At 41.8% G+C, this 22,481-nt stretch overlaps 1 protein-coding gene across 2 annotated transcripts; it reads right to left on the reverse strand.

Moving 5' to 3' along the window:
- Window positions 1-1,741: 1,741 nt before the first annotated feature.
- Window positions 1,742-21,674, reverse strand: TMEM14C (transmembrane protein 14C). 2 transcript variants are annotated; one of them, XM_063451738.1, is made up of 5 exons: window positions 21,573-21,674; window positions 19,471-19,547; window positions 18,176-18,277; window positions 3,605-3,692; window positions 1,742-1,866 (listed from the first exon to the last, which is right to left on the reverse strand). In XM_063451738.1, the coding sequence occupies exons 2-5, from the start codon at window positions 19,544-19,546 to the stop codon at window positions 1,809-1,811; spliced, it is 324 nt and encodes a 107-aa protein (XP_063307808.1). In that variant the 5' UTR covers window position 19,547; window positions 21,573-21,674; the 3' UTR covers window positions 1,742-1,808. The 2 variants fall into 2 exon arrangements, with proteins under 2 accessions (XP_063307808.1, XP_063307809.1); XM_063451739.1 differs by having other exon boundaries at window positions 19,471-19,559; window positions 21,573-21,660.
- Window positions 21,675-22,481: the final 807 nt, after the last annotated feature.

Genomic DNA, 22,481 nt, shown 5'->3' on the forward strand with positions numbered 1-22,481 from the left:
ATTTCTTAATTCTCACTTTTGTATTGGTCCATTCCACAACAAAAGCAATGTTTGCACAGTTTGTAGCTGTTCCATATCTTATTGCACAAGATGGCAGACATTGGATGATTACATTTACACTGGACAGAATACATCATGGCTTCTCCTATTCACATCTAATGTCATGTTTTATGTATGTAAATCACTGCATTCGACCATTTATTTTGAGTAATAAACCGCACTGTCTATAGTAGTATAGAAATGTATTTAATTGCTTACTGTGAACTACGGTAAGTTGTAGATTTGTTAAAAGTAAAACGCCTGCCATTTTACATACTGCTCATTTGAATGTAAGAGTTGTCATATTATTTTACAGCTAATGGACAATAAGTACAAGTTGTTTAACCCCTTAAGGACCAAACTCCTGGAATAAAAGGGAATCATGACGTCACACATGTTATGTGTCCTTAAGGGGTTAAAGAACCTTAGAAATATTTTCAGAGTGGAGTTTACATATTTGTTCTATGTGAACACATTTTATAGCACAAAATGTTTCATATAGAGTTGTGTATTTCTGAGCGATCTCTAGAACACAGTACATTGGCCATTCAATACATATGGCTGCCCAAAGGAAATGTTTACTATATAGTTTAGAAAATCATATTCATACTTATGGTTAAAGCAAAAACAAAAAAAAAATACTTCTATATATGGTTTACAGTTCTTACTTAGAACATGTACAGTATGATATTGTTAGTACTTGTTAATGCAAAATACAGTTTAATAGAAACAAAAATAATCTGTATTTGTAAAATATTAAGTGAATATATATATTTCTATATGGTAGCATACATTTTAATAAATACTTTACTACAGAACAAGAGTAATCTGTGTTTGCATTCCATCCGTTTTTCCAACATGGCGATTAGCCAGGTCTACTAGGATTAGTCACGTCCATGACAGCGAAATATATACACATTATGGGAAGACATAAAGAGGACACTCATCCTTATGAATTCTTTTGGCACATGTGTGGCGGAAACCACCAAATGTTTGCATTAATTCTAGTTATAAAATATCAATGAATGAAATCATACAGCAGACATGTCAGACTAATTTTCCATTTAGGACAGAATATTACATAAAAGTACAAATAGTGGGGCATGGATAATATGAATAAAAAGGAGGCTTAATGTCTGTCATCCAAGTGGAGGAAGCATAAGTACCGAGCATTGCCTTGCTCTGTAGTAGCGCTGCAGGGATGCATCTGGGATATGACTTGGGGCAATCCACTGCAAAGCCTTGCAGCAGGGACATTCTTATTGTTTGCACTTCCTTGCCAAGTATCATGGAGATGGAAAAGCCATAGTTCCATCTACTAATCACCTATCTGGTATCCATGTAGCTGGGCTGCACGCAGTCAAATGGCATGCTCCTTCTGTACTCATGACCCATAGGCTGGATACATGCATCTAATAGTGTGTAAGTTTAACACTCCTGGCATGCTTTCAGTGCCTTTCATTCTTTAAACGTGAACAAACTAAGGTGTTCAATTTTATTTAATTCTAGGTCATGCAATATTACTTTTATCACATTTAGTTTGCATATTAGTTGTCATTGTTCAGATTATTTAAGTTTAAACAAAAAGCAACAGCTGTTATTTTCCCTTCTAATAAATCGTGTACACGATGATCTGTTTGTGTAACACATGCAAGAGAAATCACACCATACAAGTTACTAGTTTGTAAAAAATATAGGTGGGTTTATTCAGAAAAAGGTAATTGGCATACATTTAAAGAATAATTAAACACATTAATTTTTAACTCCCGTTATGGATCATGAGGTTTCTGCAACATCTTGAGTCCAAGTCTGCCAACCATTAGAAGACTGTATTAAATGGAAATTAAAAAAAAAAAAATGACATTATTAAACAACTTTCTAAGAAGTAGCATTAGTACAATATTAAACACACGTAGACTATGTAATGTACACTATTTTTAAAGAATTCTAAACCATTTACTACAGTGAAGTGTTTCTAATCCACGTTTTTTTTAATCAAATGCACAGTTAAAAAAAAAAAAAAAAAAAAATAAACATACTGTGTGTTAGTAAAAATATAGTAACAAATGATACAATGTAGGCACACTCCAATGTTACACACAAGCTAGCCCCAAATTGAGCTCTATGATAGTAGGATGCATGGTGCTCACTTACATAAGGCTCTATCCCCAAAATCCCAAATACATGCAACTACAAATTGGGTAAGGAGCACAACCATAAATGTTTATATACAAAAAAAAATTTTTATTTATTCAATGGGTACACACTAATGATATATCTCATTACATGAGAAACCAAAATATAAAGTCATATCATGTTGTAAAGCAACAGCCAGAACAATTCTGGATATATATATATATATATATATATATATATATATACGCCAAATGCGTAATGTGTCAAAAGCAAAAAATGTCAGTATTATGGGTAGTAAAAATGAGATACCAATACAATCCAACCCCACAAATACAAATACATATAGAAAAAAATACAAGCATACCAGACCTAGTGAGAAGCAGGGACAGGGTCAATCACCAAACCACCCCCAACGTTTTGGCAAAAATGCCTTTATCAAGGGAGCCTCTTGATATTTTTACTACCCATGATACTGAAATTTTTTGCTTTTCACACATTACGCATTTGGCGTTTATATATATCCAGAATTGTTCTGGCTGTTGCTTTACAACATGATCTGACTTTATATCTTGGTTTCTCATGTAATGAGATATATCATTAGTGTGTACCCATTAAATAAAGATTTTTGTTGTATATAAACATTTATGGTTGTGCTCCTTACCCAATTTGTAGTTGTTAGTAAAAATATAGCAAAGTTACACAATGTAGCTCGATGACTTGTGATTCGCCCCTTTTTAAAAATATATTATGAAGATCATTATGACAAAACAAAAAAATGGAGAGAATATACAAAAACAAATATATATGAGAAGCATAATAATGGAAAAAATATCTGAATGTCCATTGATTGCTTCAAATCGTTAGGGTCTGCAGAGACAACAAAGTATCAACCAGCTTATGGTCTTCACTCATTTCCAGTGGGAGTTCTGTGCACTGGGGTAGCCCATTTGTGGGATTTCTACTGAAAGACCTTGCTGCATGTACTGTCACACAGCCACTATAGAGGTTATATCAAAATTCCTAGAATGGAAGTCATGTTCTCACAAGCATCTGGTCTTGTAAAATTCATGAAAAACCTATGAATGAGCCCATAAGTTACCAAGGACTGTGCAAGACCTTGTCAAGTCAGTGGGAAATCTATGCTTTTTTTTTTTTTCTTCTTCTAAGACATCAGGTGCAGGACTGGGTACCTAGTTGCAACACTAAAGTGTTGGATGATATTAGACAATAAGGAGTTCTTTGCACTATAACATAAGTGGTTATCCCCTTCACCTGGAGAAATAATGTTGGTTCTTAACACCTGTACAGAGGTAGAAATAAAACTGCTGTGCTTAAAGTACTGCAATATGTAAGCATGTAATAGACACATATATATATGGTCGAAATATAAAATACATTTATGCAACAATGCAGTGAAAGTTTAACATACCTAGCACCTGCAATCAATCCAGCAGGCATGAATTTTCCAGAGTTGTAAAATCGGAATCCCATAACTCCAGCCAAAGTACCAGATGCAACTAAAAAAAAAAAAAAAAATTTCATTATTATTATTATTATGTTATTATTTATATAGCGCCAACAAATTCAGCAGCGCTTTACAGTGGGATAGTAATTGATCATATTCACCCACAATTAATCAAAAGAGGAATAGTCTAGTCAGTCTTTTTAATCCTTTAAATCAATATGGCACTTCTGATATAATATACAAATTGTTGACAGGAGATCCTTTTTGTACATTGATTTTTATAAAGCCACCAAGAAACAATGGGGAGAGTTTGTGAACCCTTGAAACGTAACAGTGTTATCTTGAAATAACAGATAATCTTGCTGAACAAACAGCGCAGGCAGAATACAAATAAAACAAACCCACATTTTCATGACTTGTTAAACTGAACCTACTGATCCACCATGCATTGTATGTTCAAAAAGTATCCTTTCTTGTCCTATGGATCTATCCTGCATAGCAGCTTGAAGGTATTGTGACACTTCCTCTTTATAGGAACGCTTCAATTTAATGTTCTTTCTAGGCAGTCTTGTACGAACTGCTTGCTGCAAGTCATGTCACAACATTTCATCTGGGCTAAGAGGTAAGTGATGCTTGAATATGAATGCCTTTTAAATTAAATAACACACTGAGACCATAAGTATGGGTTATATATTGTATTGCTGCAAAAAGGCCTTCACAGTTCAATGGAGGTCGGCAGGGAGAGACAGGAGTGGGAAAAAAACAATAAAAGAAAAGAAAATACCTAAAACAAAAGCTGTTATGTCACTCCGTCAGTAGTTTATTTTTGGCGAATCAGTAAATATGGATTTATTTGTAGATATGTTTTTATTACATTTTCAATAAAATATGTGGGAGAGTATGGAAAAGAAAAAAAAATAACAAAAGAAAGATTAGTAAGGAGATCACCATTTAGAAAATGAAGTTCCCGAAAAACGAGAATACAAAAATACATGATGATAAGCTAATCGGATATAGGGCAAATGAGACAGCAAGCACATGGTGAGATATTAACTCTGGGTACAATAACATTGATCATTAGAAATAGGCACATAACATTAGGTCATTTAATGTGGACAAACAGGAATGGACTTTAACCCCTTAAGGACCAAACTTCTGGAATAAAAGGGAATCATGACATGTCACTCATGTCATGTGTTCTTAAGGGGTTAAAGGAGTGAGAGAGGCATTGCCCTAGAGGCCAAATATGAAGCAGTAGCAATGCCTACTGAGGAAATCTAACACACAATGGGGAAGCGGTAGAGGTTCAGTGAAGTAGACAGAATAGATGACGCGTAACAAGAAAGAGAGGGACTAATAGGTGAAAGAGTTAAAAGCTGCTAAGTGCAGCAATGAAAGAAAGACATTAGTACTGGCGTATAAACTGTTCATTAGCAAGGTATGAGTACAAGAGGAGATAAACAGTACTGAGCAGCAAAGGAACACTCCATTTAAATCTTAATCATTTAGGAGATATACCCCCAAAGTAAACATCTTTCTTTGGGCGTATATGGAAAAGAAATTTGCAAGCCCACCCCCGTTTCCGTTGTCAGGAAATAGACCAATCAGAGGCTTCTCATTAAGAATTCTCTGTGATAGAGCCATGGTCGTGCTTGCCGCTTCTGTTAGCTCTGTGGCACCCTGTCAAGTGTTTCTGTCCACAATTAGAAAAGTGCCAATTTCTATAGAAAATCGGCACTTTTATAAATCGTCAAGAAAATGACAGGCTTTATTTAATCAACTATAAACCAAGAAGAGGATATTTATGGAGAGATTTACCAAGGCAAAATAGGTGCTGCTACGTGAGCAAAACACTAAATGGTGAAATACATTCTATTGGTTTATATAGTGGTTACTCCTTATTTAGCACTTTGCTCTGTTTTTGCCTTAAAAAGGGAACCTATTTCTATCGCTCTTTCAAGACTATAGGTTCCCTTCTGTCCATCCTACCTTTGCCCTAATTTTGTTTTTTAAATAAATATTATTCAGCCCGTTTCCATTGCCAGGACTTCTCCACTCCAACCTCCAATGCCAACATCACCCCGATCTCTTCTAATCCAATGTTTCTCATAGATAGGCACTGGATTGGAGAGCGCATGCGTGGCAAGACACGGCGCAAATGATACCGGAGAAACTGACGGAAGCCAAGCACAGAGAGATGGACACAGGTTTCTTCAGGAAGGAAGAGATTCTTTATTGGATCACCGATCGGGACTCAGAGGGACTAGCGTCACCAAAATACAGCAAAGTCTGAGTACTGAATACATAGAGTACATTCCTTATATAGCACTGTAGCTCCTCCCACAATTAACTACACCCACACATACCCTTAACCTATTTAATGAATAGAGTCTAAACTCATCCATCCGGTCTAACCACGTGGCTCATCTGATACAAAGGAGAGGGACGCGTAATTCCAGTTCTTACATTCCTGCACCTGGTCAGTACAGTGATGACAGTATCTTAGCTACGTGTAATTAACCAACTGATACTACAAACACATATACATACATATGCCTTGTGGCAATCTTAGCCTGCTAAACTTGTATTTTACTGGAATTACATCACATTCCCCCCTTTGATGCCTCTGATATTTCACAATTACTTGAGGCATCACTTAACCTTGGTTTGCTTACACCGCAAGTTACCTTGAACCAAACCAGACTTATCTTATGATGTGAATCTTCTCATTCATCTTCTTGCATTGGTTCTCCCTGATCTAGAGCCTTATACTTATATATCGCCATTATCTGTGCAGCAGCCTTCCTCTCTGCTATAGTTCCTATCAGGCTTTGCACAGACCTAACTACTAAGGGTATAAGACACGGCAGGAGTAGACACAACAGTAAAATCAGTAGGACTCCACCTACCACTGCCTTAAGCCCTCCAAACCACTCATACCAGCTACCAAACCAACTACTTGGATTATACCCTTTCCATACCTGAGTAGGCACATGCGCTAGTTTAACCATATGGCTAGTAAGCTCAGCTATTGCTTGCCCTTCGTCATCTATTTGAAGACAGCAATTACTTAGGTTAAACTTCCCACATACACCTCCCTCTACTGCCAAAAGGTAATCCAAGGCTAATCTATTCTGGTAGACTGCGGTCCTCATCCTGGTGTTATGCTTCGCTAGAAGATTGAGCGCTTGTGATGTCTCATTTGTGATAATCTCAACCACCGCCTGTAATCTTATAATACGGTTGAGCATATAAATAGGGGTTCTATAACCAAAGGTACCATCCTCAGCCCACGTGGCTGGCCCATAATAATCTATGATACGCTGGGGAGGCCATTCATCATCTTCCCAGGCGCCTATCTCTATGGGTCCCCTTTTCTTCCTATGATTCACATCATACACTTTAACACCTAAAGTCTCACCTGTTTCAATCGGTAACAAGAAGAAGGATGGTTTGAGCATACCCAACACACATGCCCCTTCCCAGTCCTGTGGCAGCTCCGAATAGGCTTTCTTACCACAGATCCAGTACAAATTTGCTGGGGCTCTCCAAATAGATGTGATGGATAGATCAAACCACACGTCCTTTAAATTGGCATATCTAGCAAACGGGTTAGATGGTTCTGAGACATTTGAAGCCGACCACCAAGTTGTATTCTTTGTATCATCATCATAAGCTTTTTGCCCTAGACAAGTTAATTCTCCTACAGAAGTATTATACATTATTCCTTTCCTTGCTATGCAAACATAACCTATGATGGAGGTCTTTAATCTCCACTCAGATTTACCTCTAACACTCATATGATAATCGGCTTGTGAAGATATTAATTGTTGAACTGCCTCAGAACCGGACATTACCTCCTTTGCTTCCTAAGGCCATTGGTCTCCCATGTTAGTACCTCCACACACATAGCAGTTGGTAACATTAAGACTACCGGCAATACTTTCAGCTAGATCAATGAACAGGTTTTTAGCATTATGGGGGATCTTATTATCTATACTCATCTCTTCGTAAAAGGAATGGTATACTTGATGAGTCTGGGAGGATACCGTATCAGTCTCTATCCCTATAAATAATATTGTCCCAGGGTCTAAACCCGTCCCGTATATTTGAAACACAAATAAATTACCATATTTATCTAAGAACTTGTCGGGGTTATTTATAAGAATATGGACTGGATTGCATTCCATAGACTTACAGTATGGATTGGTAGGCAACTTAGTAACAATCATGTCTTTGTCTACTGTCTGTCCCCAAGTTGCCCACCCCACACAAGACCAATATGGACAAAAGTTATAGTCTTTATTTGGGCATCTAGGACTCACATATTTATTTTTGCTACTGGGACAAATATATTTATCGTTAGACCCATACGTCCTCTCCCATCTAAGATCCCCACATACATTCCACGGCTTTCTACCACTCGATATCGCTTTACACGCATCAAATAGCAGAACACCCGAAGAATGTACGGATTCTAACACCGTTTTATTAATTAGGGTCCCCTGAGGATCTCCATTCCTGAGAGTCAACCAAATTGTACGAGGTTGATACTCCGGACTGAAGCACTTAGGTTCTCCTACTCCTAAATGGCACACACTATAATCTATATTTAAGTATCTACATCTCGATACATCTCCTTTACACTCGTATTGTGAATGCCAAATTAGGGTTTGGGAAATATGGTTACCTGTTCTCGTAGTCTTAATGCATACCTCACAGCTAGGAGTGTCGGTACCTCTACCTTCCTGAATATAAAAACACATATAAATAAACACTATCAAAAGCACATCTTTCGCCGTCATCCTCAGTCTTCGTCCGTGCGATGGAACCTCAGCTTCCAGGATGTGAGGGCTGCAGGGAATGGAGTTCTGCTCGTCTTCACAGGTGTCCCTTCGAGACTTTCCTGGCTTATACACTATGTGATGGTAAGCGGACAGGCTTTATTATGGCCTTCTCACTCACACCTGTAACAATAAAATTTGTAATCCACAATAATTCCTCGTTACTCCGACTGAGTAGTGCGTTTCAACCGGATCTTGCAGGGATTCTCTGGATCTGCTGTAACTTGCCAAGAATCGACTGCTGCTGGTTTAACCCTGGAGTGATGTATCCACGGAGTCACTTCTGCTACTTTTATTGCTGTAGGGGTAGACAAAAGAACAACATAAGGACCTCTCCACTTGGGCCCTAACGGTACATTATTCCACTCTTTAATCCACACTTGATCTCCTGGATGATAACTATGAACAGGGGGATAAATATTCACAGGTAATCTATCTTGTACCCATTTCTGTACCTCCTCCATAGTCTTACCCAACTCTACAACCTGCTGCCGGGTAATTCCTTCTCCCAACTGACTCAAGTCCCCCCTTAAGTTACCAAGTACGGGAGGTGGTCGCCCATACATGATTTCAAAAGGAGAGAGGCCCATCCTTCTGGTAGGGGTACTGCGGATTCGCAATAAGGCTATAGGTAAGAGAACGTTCCACTTAAGTTGGGTTTCCTGACACATTTTAGCCAACTGGTTCTTTATAGTTCTATTCATTCTCTCTACCTTACCAGAACTCTGGGGTCTATATGCAGTATGAAGCCTCCACTTTATACCAAGCATATGAGTCAGTTGTTGTAGGCACTGGTGAACAAAAGCTGGACCATTGTCCGATCCTATAGAACAGGGTAGTCCATATCGGGGTATTATTTCTCGTAGCAGGAATCTCACAACTTCTCCTGCTTTCTCTGTACGAGTAGGACATGCTTCTACCCAGCCTGAATAGGTGCACACAATTACCAGCAGGTAACGATGTCCACCCGATTTAGGCATCACTGTAAAGTCTATTTGTAGATCGGACATGGGGAGTCCCCCCATAAACTGAACTCCTGGTGGCTTTACTGGTCCTTGTCTTGCATTATTCTTAGCACACGTTACACATCTGCGTACAATGGCCTGAGTCAAGTTGGACAATCTTGGTATGTAGAAATGTTTTCTAAGAGATTCTTCAGTACTGTCTCTCCCAGAATGTGTCCCGTTGTGATAATTTTGGACAATTTCTACCGCTAGCGATGCTGGTATAACTATTCTTCCATCTTCTAGCTGATACCACTTGTTCTCCAGATACTTTCCCGGTTCAGTCTTTAACCACTCCTCTTCTTGAGCTGTATAAACTGGAGTCCATTGGGACAGTGGAGTTGGTATAAGAGCAGCTATATGCCCTACATACTCCTGTCTTCCTGATTCAGCAGCACGCTTAGCTGCACTATCTGCCATCCGATTTCCCTTGGTTACATCACCATCACCTCTCAGATGTGCTCGACAATGTATGATACCGACTTCTTTCGGCTCCCACACTGCTTCCAATAGTTGTAGGATTTCAGCTGCGTACTTGATTTCTTTGCCTTCTGAATTCAGTAGTCCTCTTTCTTTATACAAAGCTCCGTGGGCATGAGTGGTTAAAAACGCATACTTAGAGTCCGTATAGATATTTACTCTTAAACCTTCAGCCAATTGTAACGCTCGTGTTAGTGCTATTAATTCTGCCTTTTGTGCTGATGTTCCTTTCGCCAGTGGCCGAGCTTCTATCACCTTGTCTATTGTTGTTACTGCATATCCTGCATAGCGGATCCCTTCTTTCACATAACTACTGCCGTCGGTGTAATATTGAACATCGGGGTTCTGGATGGGAAAATCACGAAGATCTGGTCTACTTGAGAATACTTCATCCATTACTTCCAAACAATCATGTTGACTTTCAGTAGGTTGTGGCAAAAGGGTAGCTGGATTTAAGGTGTTTACAGTCTCTAAATGCACTCTTGGGTTTTCACACAACATTGCTTGATACTTGGTCATACGGCTATTACTAAACCAATGATTTCCTTTGTAATCCAACAACGTCTGTACTGCATGTGGGACTCGTACATAAAGTTCTTGACCCAGAGTGAGTTTATCGGCTTCAGCTACTAGCAGGGCGGCTGCAGCTACGGCTCTTAGACAAGGTGGAAGTCCGCTGGCCACTGCATCCAATTGTTTAGACATGTAGGCAACAGGTCTTTGCCATGATCCCAAGTACTGTGTCAATACTCCCACAGCCATTCTTCTTTGCTCGTGTACATACAGGTAGAATGGTCGTGTGTGATCAGGTAGACCTAATGCTGGGGCACTCATCAAAGCCTTCTTCACATCTTCAAATGCCGTTTGCTGTTCTTGGGTCCATAGGAAGGGGTCGTGCTCTGTACCTTTGATAGCTGCGTACAGAGGTTTTGCCAGTATCGCATAGCTGGGAATCCATATCCTACAGAAGCCTGCTGCCCCCAAGAATTCTCGCACTTGTCTTCTATTCTTGGGTATTGGTATTTGGCAGACAGCCTCTTTTCTCTCTGGCCCCATAATTCTTTGACCTTCAGAGATATGGAATCCTAGATACTTGACAGTTGGCAAACACAACTGAGCCTTCTTTCTAGACACCTTGTATCCTGCCTTCCAGAGAATGTGTAGTAGATCGTGCGTTGCTTGCTGACAGATTTCTTTTGTAACTGCTGCTATCAACAAGTCATCTACATATTGTAACAATACACACTCTCCTGGGATGGACTCGAAATCCAATAGATCTTGACTTAGGGCTGAACCAAATAGGGTAGGTGAATTTTTAAACCCTTGGGGCAGTCTTGTCCAAGTCATTTGGCGTTTTGAGCCCGTTACAGCGTTCTCCCATTGGAAAGCGAAAATACATTGACTTTCTGCGGCAATTCGGAGGCAAAAGAAGGCATCTTTGAGGTCTAAAACTGTGAAGTAAGTAGCCCCGCCCGGAATTAAAGCAAGCAGGTTATATGGATTGGGTACAACTGGATGTATGCTAACAACCACATCATTGACTGCTCTTAAGTCCTGCACAGGTCGATACTCATCTGTGCCGGGCTTTTGAACAGGCAGCAATGGGGTGTTCCAGGGGGAAGTACAGAATTTTAGGATACCATACCGTATGAACTTATCCAGATAGGATTGGATGTTCTTCTTAGCCTTCTGCGGAATGTGATATTGTCTTAGGCTCACTGGATAAACCCCATGTTTCAGTTCAATTTTTATTGGTGGAATATTGCGGGCCAGTCCTGGTGGGTTGTTCTCTGCCCAAACTCCTGGTATGTTAAACAATGTCTCATCACTCCTAGGGTTTTGGCTAGTCAACACTGTATAAAGTCGCCACTCTTCTTCCTTTGGTACGGATAAAGTCATAATACCTGAAGGTCCATTAAACTTTAAAGATGTTGTTCCATCTGGTAGGAACGTAATCTGCGCTTGTAATTTGGATAGCATATCACGTCCCAGCAATTGGACTGGACATTCAGGCATATAAAGGAATTGGTGTTTTACTACGTGGCCTCCCAATGTACAGAGTCGACTTTTAAGAACCGGTCTTTCAGCACTTCTTCCAGTTGCTCCTATCACAGTAATAGTCCTTCCAGATGGAGGAGCAACTAGATTAGTCACCACTGAATGTTCAGCACCAGTGTCGATCATGAACGCACTCCTTTTCCCCCCTATTGATACATCGACCATAGGCTCCGCTCGACCAAGGGGGATGGAGCCCGGTCGGTATCAATAGTCCTCCATGACCGTGTCAGCCAATCCTACAAAGTCCCTACCTTCTCTATCGCGAGACCTTTGCGCTGCTGGAATATACCTGTCTTCCCTAACACTTCCTCTGTTCCCATTACTCCCTCTATAACCATTACTCCCTCCGGGACCTCCTCTACCTCTCGCTCTGCCTCTAAAGTTTCCGTAGCCTGCCCTGGGTTGGTCTCTCTCGTACTGCTCTCTTTGCGGACATTCGTTCCTCCAATGCCCTTCTTCCTTGCAATACGCACACTGATCCCTACTCAAAGGCTCCCTACTCCATCTATTATTGCCTCTATCTGGGCCCCGTTTATCTACGCCTGCGATCGCTACCGCTAGCATATCAGCCTTTTTACGCATCTTGCGCTCCTCCTCTTTCTTGCTTTCTGTTTCCCTATTCATATAGACCTTATTAGCTACCTCCATTAGTTGGGAGATTGACATACCTGCAAACCCTTCTAACTTTTGTAGCTTGCGCTTAATATCTCCGTAAGCTTGGCTGACAAAGGCGGAGTTAACCATTCGGGAATTGTCTGCGTCTTCCGGATTAAAGGGGGTGTACAAGCGGTACGCCTCCAATAATCGGTCATAAAAGACACTGGGCGCTTCATCGCTTTTCTGGATCACCTCAACTGTCTTCGACATGTTAATGGCTTTCTTTCCTCCGGCTTTCATGCCAGCAATTATAGCGTCTCTATAGGCTCTGAGTTGAACCATATCAGCACCATTTACGTTCCAATCGGGATCAGTGTTGGGATAATGTGTTGCGGCCCATGCTGCTGGGTTAGCTTGGTTCAAAGCACGGGCTCTATCCTCTAATGCTTTAATGGCTGCTTGATTTATTCTTGTCCTTTCCTCATTGTTAAATAAAGTCATTAATAACTGCTGGCAATCAGCCCATGTCGGATTATGTGTCTGTACTATTGAGGTGAACAGATCAGTCATGGCTTGTGGTTTCTCAGTATACGAGGAATTATGGGTCTTCCAGTTTAAAAGATCGGTTGTAGTGAAGGGAACATATACGAAGACAGGGTCAGCTTGTGCCATTTGACCTGCGGCATTAATATAGGCTGACCCGGGATTCAGACGAAGAGGCATCTGATAGTGTCTCAATTGTTGGGCACCGGTCAACTGTCGGGTTTGGATGGGGCTACGTAGAGAAGCGTCAGTCATGGGTTCCGGTCGGGGAGATATAGGGTATGGGGATGTGGGAGGTTGGTTTTGGGAAAAGGTAGTGAATAGAACACTTCGGGCCGAGCTAGATGAAGCTTGACCGGAAGTCTGAAGTGGCGCCAAATCAGGATATTCATTTTTAATGGAGGTTGGTCTATCTGGTTCCGGAAGGGGGGATTTAGTACGAGGGGGGGTGGATCCTGCACTGGAGGAGGAAGCGGAAGTGGATGAGGGTAATGAGGGGAGGGGTGCAGGGCTTCCTGCGTTTGCGTCACTTCTTCTTAACGGAAAGTAAGGGGGCGGCAAAGGAATCTCGGACTCAGGGGGCGTGTCCAAAATGGGCCTAACACCAGTCCTAGTGGACGAACAAGTCCTAGCTACCATGAGGCGACACTGCTCCTCGTGGCATGTCTGGAGCCATTTTGGCGAGTCATTTACGGCCTGTCTCCAACAGTCAATATAAGGAAACTGGCCGTAAAGTTCAGGCCTACCTGATACAGCCACGTGTAAGCGCTGTACCAGAGTTGGATCCAAACTGCCACGTGGCGGCCATGCCGCAACCAAAGTAGGCCACTCCCTAGTGCACAAAGTGACCAAACGTACAGGAGACATCTTTACCCCAAAATCACAAATTTTGAATCCCTTTTTAAAATTCTTAACCATACATCCTAAGGGATCCGGAATCGTTGACTGCGACGCACCCATATTTAACAGTGGAACGTCGTCGACAACGATTACTATACACGCGTACTATTCAACAGTCACACCCGTTTCCTCTGGCAACAGCACCACGTGGTACGGTTACCAAGTGAAACGTACACAATAACAATAAACACTCAGGGAATTCCCGTACACACACAGCTGCTACACCAGTCACTATATAATCAATATTATGCCCTTTGGCGTAACTACACAGTCACCCACGCTATAATTCTCTATATACGAATTACCCGTCTATAACACACCCCAGTAACATCGTCTTTTACAAATAGCGGTTACAGTACGGTTAGCATAGGTCAAAGCACAAGTTAAGGTCACAATACAATTATTAGTGGTTATGGTGTTAAACATGCAATGGACGACAATGATTAGTACTTATTATACAGTGTCAGTAAATATACAGGGTTATGGTACCGTGCACTATAATACAGCAACACACTATTAACACTCTCGCTAGACGGCTGAGCTCGCGCTATCTAACAAGATATACACTTTACTAAACAATCATTAACACATTTACAATTCCCAACTAAACTATTGGCCAGTACCTTGAATGGACTACCTAAAACTATATACACCCGTTTTGGTTAGCCACACTGCCCAATCACCACATATACATAGCGAGCTAGAGAACCGAATTTACACAGGCGCCTCTTAGTCGCACTATACAACGAGCTAGAGATCCGAATTTACACAGGCGCCTCTTAGTCGTACTATCAAAAGTCTAGTGGGTTCCAAATTTACACGCCTTCCCACTTAGCCCAGATAGGATGAGAACTAGCGAACCGAATTTACACAGGCGCCGCTTAGTCTCCCGGTCCCTCCGACCTAGCGAACGTAATATACACCCTAGAACGCTAGTCTAGACAAGACACCGGTGTCCGGCTAGGGCTATCTTACACCAGGACCCCGCCTGACTAACCAAATCAAACGGTCTGACTAAAGAGCGTTCGATCGAGCGGTGCGCCTTCGCTCCTTCCCTCCGACAGAGGGGGCAGATACAGATTCAAAAACCCCTTTGGGCCTACCGCACAATCGGTATACCCCTAGCGGGTCCTGCCGTCTAAAACAGCAGTTATCTTACCTCCTCGTTCCTGAACCTGAGTTCACACTCATCGACGGGGACACCCCAGCACTTCTCACGTAGAGGCCGATGATCTCCTGGACAACAGACCAGTGGCGCCGAGACGAAGGGAGGTCCACGCAGAAGTTCAGGGGTGCAGCCGTAGAGAACGTGGGCAAAGATAGACCGTCTCACGCCTCTGCCTCTCAGCTACCGTTGAACGATGAGCTTCCCGGCCAATGCACCAAATGATACCGGAGAAACTGACGGAAGCCAAGCACAGAGAGATGGACACAGGTTTCTTCAGGAAGGAAGAGATTCTTTATTGGATCACCGATCGGGACTCAGAGGGACTAGCGTCACCAAAATACAGCAAAGTCTGAGTACTGAATACATAGAGTACATTCCTTATATAGCACTGTAGCTCCTCCCACAATTAACTACACCCACACATACCCTTAACCTATTTAATGAATAGAGTCTAAACTCATCCATCCGGTCTAACCACGTGGCTCATCTGATACAAAGGAGAGGGACGCGTAATTCCAGTTCTTACATTCCTGCACCTGGTCAGTACAGTGATGACAGTATCTTAGCTACGTGTAATTAACCAACTGATACTACAAACACATATACATACATATGCCTTGTGGCAATCTTAGCCTGCTAAACTTGTATTTTACTGGAATTACATCACACAACTCCAATCAAATACTGCAGTCACCAGCATTTGGTTCCCAGTCCGAGTTTTAATCTGACTGCAGGCGGAAACGTCTCTAGCAGGTGTCTTCCGGAGGTGATTTTAACTCTACAATGTAAACACTGCAATTTCTACACACACAAAAAAAACTGCACCAAGACCACTTTATTGAGATAAAGTGGTCTGGGTGACTATAGAGTTTCTTCAGTAAATAGATCTATTGCATCAAACTCCCTTTTCTTAAAAATATATTGAAGAATGAGGATACCCATAAAAGCAGCTAGGCCGAGGCCTTCCCTTAGATGTAAGCAAAATGTGATCTACACTGGAAACAACAGTCTGTATAACATTAATATAAATAAGTAAATGGAATGCTGTTAATGAACACATGAAACAATGCTATTCACTAAAGGGAGAATTCTAAGTGAATTTGAAATTTTAGGCCAAACTAGCAAATCTGAAAACATACCTCACAGAGAACATTTCCACTTTGGATATATTAGAATAAAATTTGAAATTCACTTTGAATTCTCACTTTAATGAATAACCAGGAAATTGTTATTTCATAAATGCTCCACTGCTCATTTACCAAAAAAATAAATAAAAAAAAGTTGTAAATGGTTTTGCTCCATTCGTAAAAAACAAACCTGATCCAGTGGCAGTGAAGTACAAATCAGGGCAGTGGCAGCTGCCTCATGAGGAAAGAGGTGAAGGTCATCAGAGAAAATAGACTGCCTTTGGCTGGTAGCATGTCAGAGATGTGCAGCCAACGTGCTGTATTTTTCCTACAGTGTTTGCTACTATTCACATTTATTACAGTAAGATATGGGGCTCAATGTCAAATTTTGGCTCTTGCTTTTAAATCTCCACATAATGCTGCTCCCACCTACATATCCTCACTAATACACCTTTGATGCTCGCCAGGGCCGGCATTTGGGCGCCCTATGCGAAAAATCTTCACAGAGCCCCACCTTCCTGTCCCCCCTCCCCCACTCCTTCCCCCTTCCCACACACACACACACACACACACACATAGAATGTGACGGCAGATAAGAACCATTCGGCCCATCTAGTCTGCCCAGACAGTCACACATAGCCAGTCACACACAAACACAGGCAGACAGCCAGTCACACACACACAGGCAGACAGCCACACACACAGAGGCAAACAGCCACACACACACACAGACAAACAGTCAGCCACACACAGACAGTCACACACACAGGCAAACAGTCTCACACACATAGGCAAACAGTCACACACACAGGCAAACACACTAACAGACACAGACTAACAGACACAGACTAACAGACACAGACTAACAGACACAGACTAACAGACACAGACTAACAGACACAGACTAACAGACACAGACTAACAGACACAGACTAACAGACACAGACTAACAGACACACTCACCCACATTAACACATTTTTTTACATTCATTTAGACACCTACCCCCCCCCCCAGCCTCCTTACCTTTGGGAATGCTGGGGGGGTGTCTCTTCCTCCCTGGTGGTCCAGTGGCTGCTGGGCGAGTGGCACTGGCTGGCGGGCGGCTGGCGAGGGAGCACTTCCTCTGAGCACTCTGCTCAGCTCCCTCGCGCGCCTCAGAGTGAGGCTGGGAGCCGGAATATGACATCATATTCCGGCTCCCAGCCTCACTCTGCGGCGCACGAGGGAGCTGAGCAGACAGCTCAGAGGAAGTGCTCCCTCGCCAGCCGCCCACCAGCAAGTGCCGCCCGACCGCCCAGCATGTCTGTTAGCCGCAAGGCTAACAAAACATTTGCCTTGGGCATTTGGGGGCGGCTTTTTTTGCCGCCCCCTGGAAAATGCCGCCCAAGGCAAATGCCTTGTTTTCCTCGCGGCTAATACGCCCCAGCCGTGTGAGCTATGCGGCCTCAGGGTGCCCCCTGCTCCATGGCGCCCTGTGCGGCCGCACAGCTCGCACACCCCTAAAGCCGTCCCTGATGCTCGCCTTCAAGACTTCTCTAGGGCTGCACTGTTCCTGCGGAACTCCCTTCCCTTCTCCATTAAACGCTTACCCAGTCTCCACTTGAAAAAAATCATTACAAACATACTTCTTCACAAAAGCATATCAATTAAACTGTTAATGGCTCTCAATTGATTCATCTCCTGCAACGGTCAGGAAAAACAAAACAAAAACACACACTAAGTCTTGTGTGTGTGTCATCTTGTAAAAACATATACCAGTGCAAGTAAATAATGGTAATCCAACACTAAAAATGAACACAAACCAATTACTCACTCAGTGATAGCAGTATGTTCTTGGAGTCATGGGACATTTGATAGGCACCTAGCCCAGCTAAGCTCCCAAAAAGAAGGCCGGCTGCAAGAGACGGGACACTGCCTGAAATGAAAAAGTAAAAGATGAGACATGAATGCAACTGTAAATCAGAGCTGCAACTATGTTACTGTTCGTATTTGGAGTTCTTAGTTTTTCAATAGGCAGCACAAACAGTGGTCTTAAAAACAAAAAAACACCATAAACTATGTATTTATATGGATGCATATCAAAATAATACACACAAAGCTATTCAAGTTTTGCCTAATGCCTTGCAAAGCCCATCTTCCTGTAATAGTGATTAAAGCATTACTGCATGCTTTCCCAGTCAGATTACACGGTGATCGGTGTTGGGCAGCTGTACAGGGGGACATGCAGGAATAACCAATACCTTCTGCAGCCTTAGAATCACAGTGGCTGAGATTGACTATCTCTCAGCCATGGTGTTCTGAATATATTTAAAGGGCTGTATGCAGAGCTGATCTTCAGCCCTGCATACAGCATACATGTCAGTCTGGGGCCACTAAAAAATTACCCCAGCTCACAGAGGGGAGCCCAAGGTATCGATTGATGATTGGGACTCCCTGTTGTGAGAAGAGTTTTAACCATGGTCATACCAAAACATTAGCATATGTCAATATAATCTAATGGTGTTAATGCTTATAGGTATAGTTAGAACGTAATGACGTCTTAACATTCTGTTAAATAAAAATTATGGCAGTTTTCATTTCTTCTGACATCTCAAAACTTAAATGTGCCATAGTGATTTAGTAGAACTAGATTATATTCCATCGTGAAGTATATGTCAAACTGCTCAAAACAGCTCAATACTGTACAACAGATATACTTGGTTACAGGTCTTTAAGATGATGCAGATACTGTCATACGTAATGCTCAGTGAAAATATTTAATCTAGTTTTCTTTTGGATTTATTAATTTCCTGATCACAATGCAATGGGAATTTAATTAAATAAAGTTGCATTTGGCCAACATTCTGTCCACTAAAGTCCAGTAACGGAACGCCAATCACTCCACATGCCCAATAAAGCAGTATAGATGTACGTACTGGCAGAGAGTTCCCACATTTAGACTGAAATAGTAAGGCTGGAAAACAAGCCAAATTGGGGAATGTTTCCAATTATAGCCTAAAATATGAAGCTCCTTAGTCAATCCCATCAATTCCCAATTTTGAAAATAACCCTGTATATACACACGTGGGGAGTGGATGCAGGAAAAAATAAATGAAAACTCTTTCATACCTGCTTTAACATAGCCAATCACTCCTCCAGAAGCTACCAGTGCTGCATAGCTAAATCCAAACCAGTCGACAGGCATTCTAAACAGGAGAATGAATACAAAGTTAATATAATAAAATAAATAACAAATATCCATTGAGCAGCAAAACTTCCAAATAAATGTAAAGTGATAGGAATTTCAAGATCATTAAAGCTGCACTGTCACCCCACCCTTAAAAAAAATATAATTTCATAAAGATAGAATCTGTATGAAATACTCATATTGACCGTGTTGGAATTCAACTGAAAGAGATATACAGAGACAAAGTAGGCGCTAGTTTGTCTCTATAGATTTCCTACGCCTGAGACTTCTAGAAGTTTCAATCCCACCAGTGAAGGCTGCATGGAATTGACTTGCTCTATGGAGGATTCCGTGGTCCTGTGGGATCCTCCATAGACCTCAATGCTGTACTTTCTCACATGTGCGAGAGTACAGCAGTGGTGTCAGCTCCTGGCGCTTCTGAAGAAGACTCCCCAGAGGAAGATGGCTGCATCCGCTAAGGGACAGGTCCAAGTAAGCAAATCTTACCTTTACTTGCCTCCCCCTGCCCGCAACGGTGATGTCACCATCGGGGATCTTCGCGAATTCTGCAAAGTGCCCAGATGGTTTCAGTGCTGCTTTAAAGTGACACTATAGGCACCCACGCCTCTTTAGCTCATTGAAGTGGTCTGGGTACAGTGTCCCTTTTGCACTTAGTGCTGCAATGTTAAACACTGCAGTTCCAGAGATAGTGCAATGTTTACATTGCAGCACTAAGTCTGTGGCTGTCTAGCAGACTGGAGGAGCTTCCTGGCTGCTAACGGATGCTGGATGTCCTCACACTCTGCAGAAAGACATCCAGTGTCAGCTATTTCCCCATAAGAATGCAGAGACCTAATGCGCATTCAATGCTTTCCTATGGGGATTCCGGCGACACTGAAGGTCCTCATGCATAGCGTGAGGACGTCTAGCGTCGTTTAAAACACTTTTTGTGTTTTAAGAACCCGGAAGTCCCTCTTGTGACTGTCTGATAGATAACCACTAGAGGAGGACTTAACCCTGCAAGGTAATTATTTATAAAAACTGCATTAGTTACACTACTGGGTTAAGGGTGATGGGAGTTGGCACCCAGACAACTCCAATGGGCAGAAGTGGTCTGGGTGCCTGGAGTTTCCCTTTAAGTCTATTATTTCTTAAGCTCAGTTTCAGGGATACATTTTGCCTGTGTGAATTCACCAGTTTTAATTCACCTGTGTGAATTTGCCTGAAAATTAAAATTTTTGCCCTGAATGTAATGTGCTATCAAATCTAATGCACATTCAAATTTGGAAACTTAATTTTAAAAATAAGGGATGCATCATATCTGACTGCCTCAAATCTTCACAGAGTGTAAACTTGTTTGAGCAGGGCCTTACTTACTGCTAAATATATCCATTCTGTAATTGCAGAGTGCTGCAGTATATGTTGGCGCTACATAAATGCCAACAATAATCGTAATAATAAATAATTTATCAATCCAGGAGGAATCCCAAAGAAACTACCCTGAGCTCTATATTGTAAAACACATTTTGAACAGGGCCTTGTCTGCCAACATTATCTGTGTATGTCAGTTACTTACTGTTAACTATTCCCACTGTATAACTGCAAAGCACTGCAGACAATGTTGTTGTTATATAAATAATTGAATTATTTTCCTCCTGCAATATCATGTGAATGATATGTTGTCAAAGCCAACATTTTCCATATGTTGCCATCAGCATGGATGGATGTGTCCAGTAATGTGGGGTGGGTCTGGCAGCCCTACACTGGGCATATTCTTACTGCTTGGAACCTTATCTTACAGAACAGCCTTCTACAGATACAAACTCACTGACCCACCACCCAAACTATCATCTCTCAGCAGGCAACGAGCATTCTATTCACAATTCACCAAACTTGGGCTGCACAGGAATACAGTGATACATTTAATGTAAATCTCATGCAGATCTCGCAAATATGAATAAATATATGGACAGTCTAATAACCTGCAATCATTACACAGAACATGCAAGGAGCTGGCAGAGGCATATGATATAATTACACTCACCTGTAAAATGATCACAGTGTATCTCTGCAGTAAAAGCAATGACCTCAATGCTAGAAGCTAAGAACCTGGAAGAGGAAGAGAGGAGTGGTCACATGATCTTAGTACCACGTGTGTCAGTCAAGATACTCCCACAGTGCTAATAATGAGAAGGTCTTCTCTCAGTCTGCTCTATGAGATAAGTAACTGACTCCCTGCTTATCAGAACTACAAAGCAAATAAAATGCATTGCTCTGCACAAAGTAATTTGGTCACTCTGCAGGCTAAGAATATTTTTCCATTTTGTGTACACTCTAGAACAGGGGTAGGCAACCTTTTAGCAGCACTGTGCCGATACAGGATTGTGATGTCCCGTAGCGTGCCGGTCCTATTTTTTTTTTTTTTTAATCGAGGGGTGTATGTGGCCGTATTCTGCTTGTGTTATTTTTACTGTAATTGCTTTGTATCGTTGTATTTGTGCGTATAAGCAGGGCCGTCTTTAATAGTGACTGGACTCTGGGCAAAGCATTTGCTTTGGGCCCCCTGGACCCTGTCCCCCCTCCTCAGGCATGCAATCACATCCTCCATCTCAACACAGTGGCGGACATAAAGTAGAGAGGTGCAAGAAAATTTGGGGGTCTCCCTGTTGCATAGGTGATTAAAAGGTAGATCCCCATCTGTCGTGCAACTCCAGAAATGCAAAGACAGCTGGGGCTCTACCATTAACCCATGTTTGCAGGTCTGTATTTAGCACTAAGCAGTTTTTGTGTGTTTGAATGTAAACAGGTTTTTGTATGGAATATGTTTGTAGGTGGTGTTGGCGTGATTGCAAGCATGTATTTGTGTAGTGTTGGTTTTTGAATGCAGGGGTGTATTAACATATAATTTTGGTGTGTAACACAGACATGCGTTTGTACGTAGTGTTGAAATCTG

Source organism: Pelobates fuscus, chromosome 4, assembly GCF_036172605.1.
Source record: "Pelobates fuscus isolate aPelFus1 chromosome 4, aPelFus1.pri, whole genome shotgun sequence".
Classification (NCBI taxonomy): Eukaryota; Metazoa; Chordata; class Amphibia; order Anura; family Pelobatidae; genus Pelobates; species Pelobates fuscus.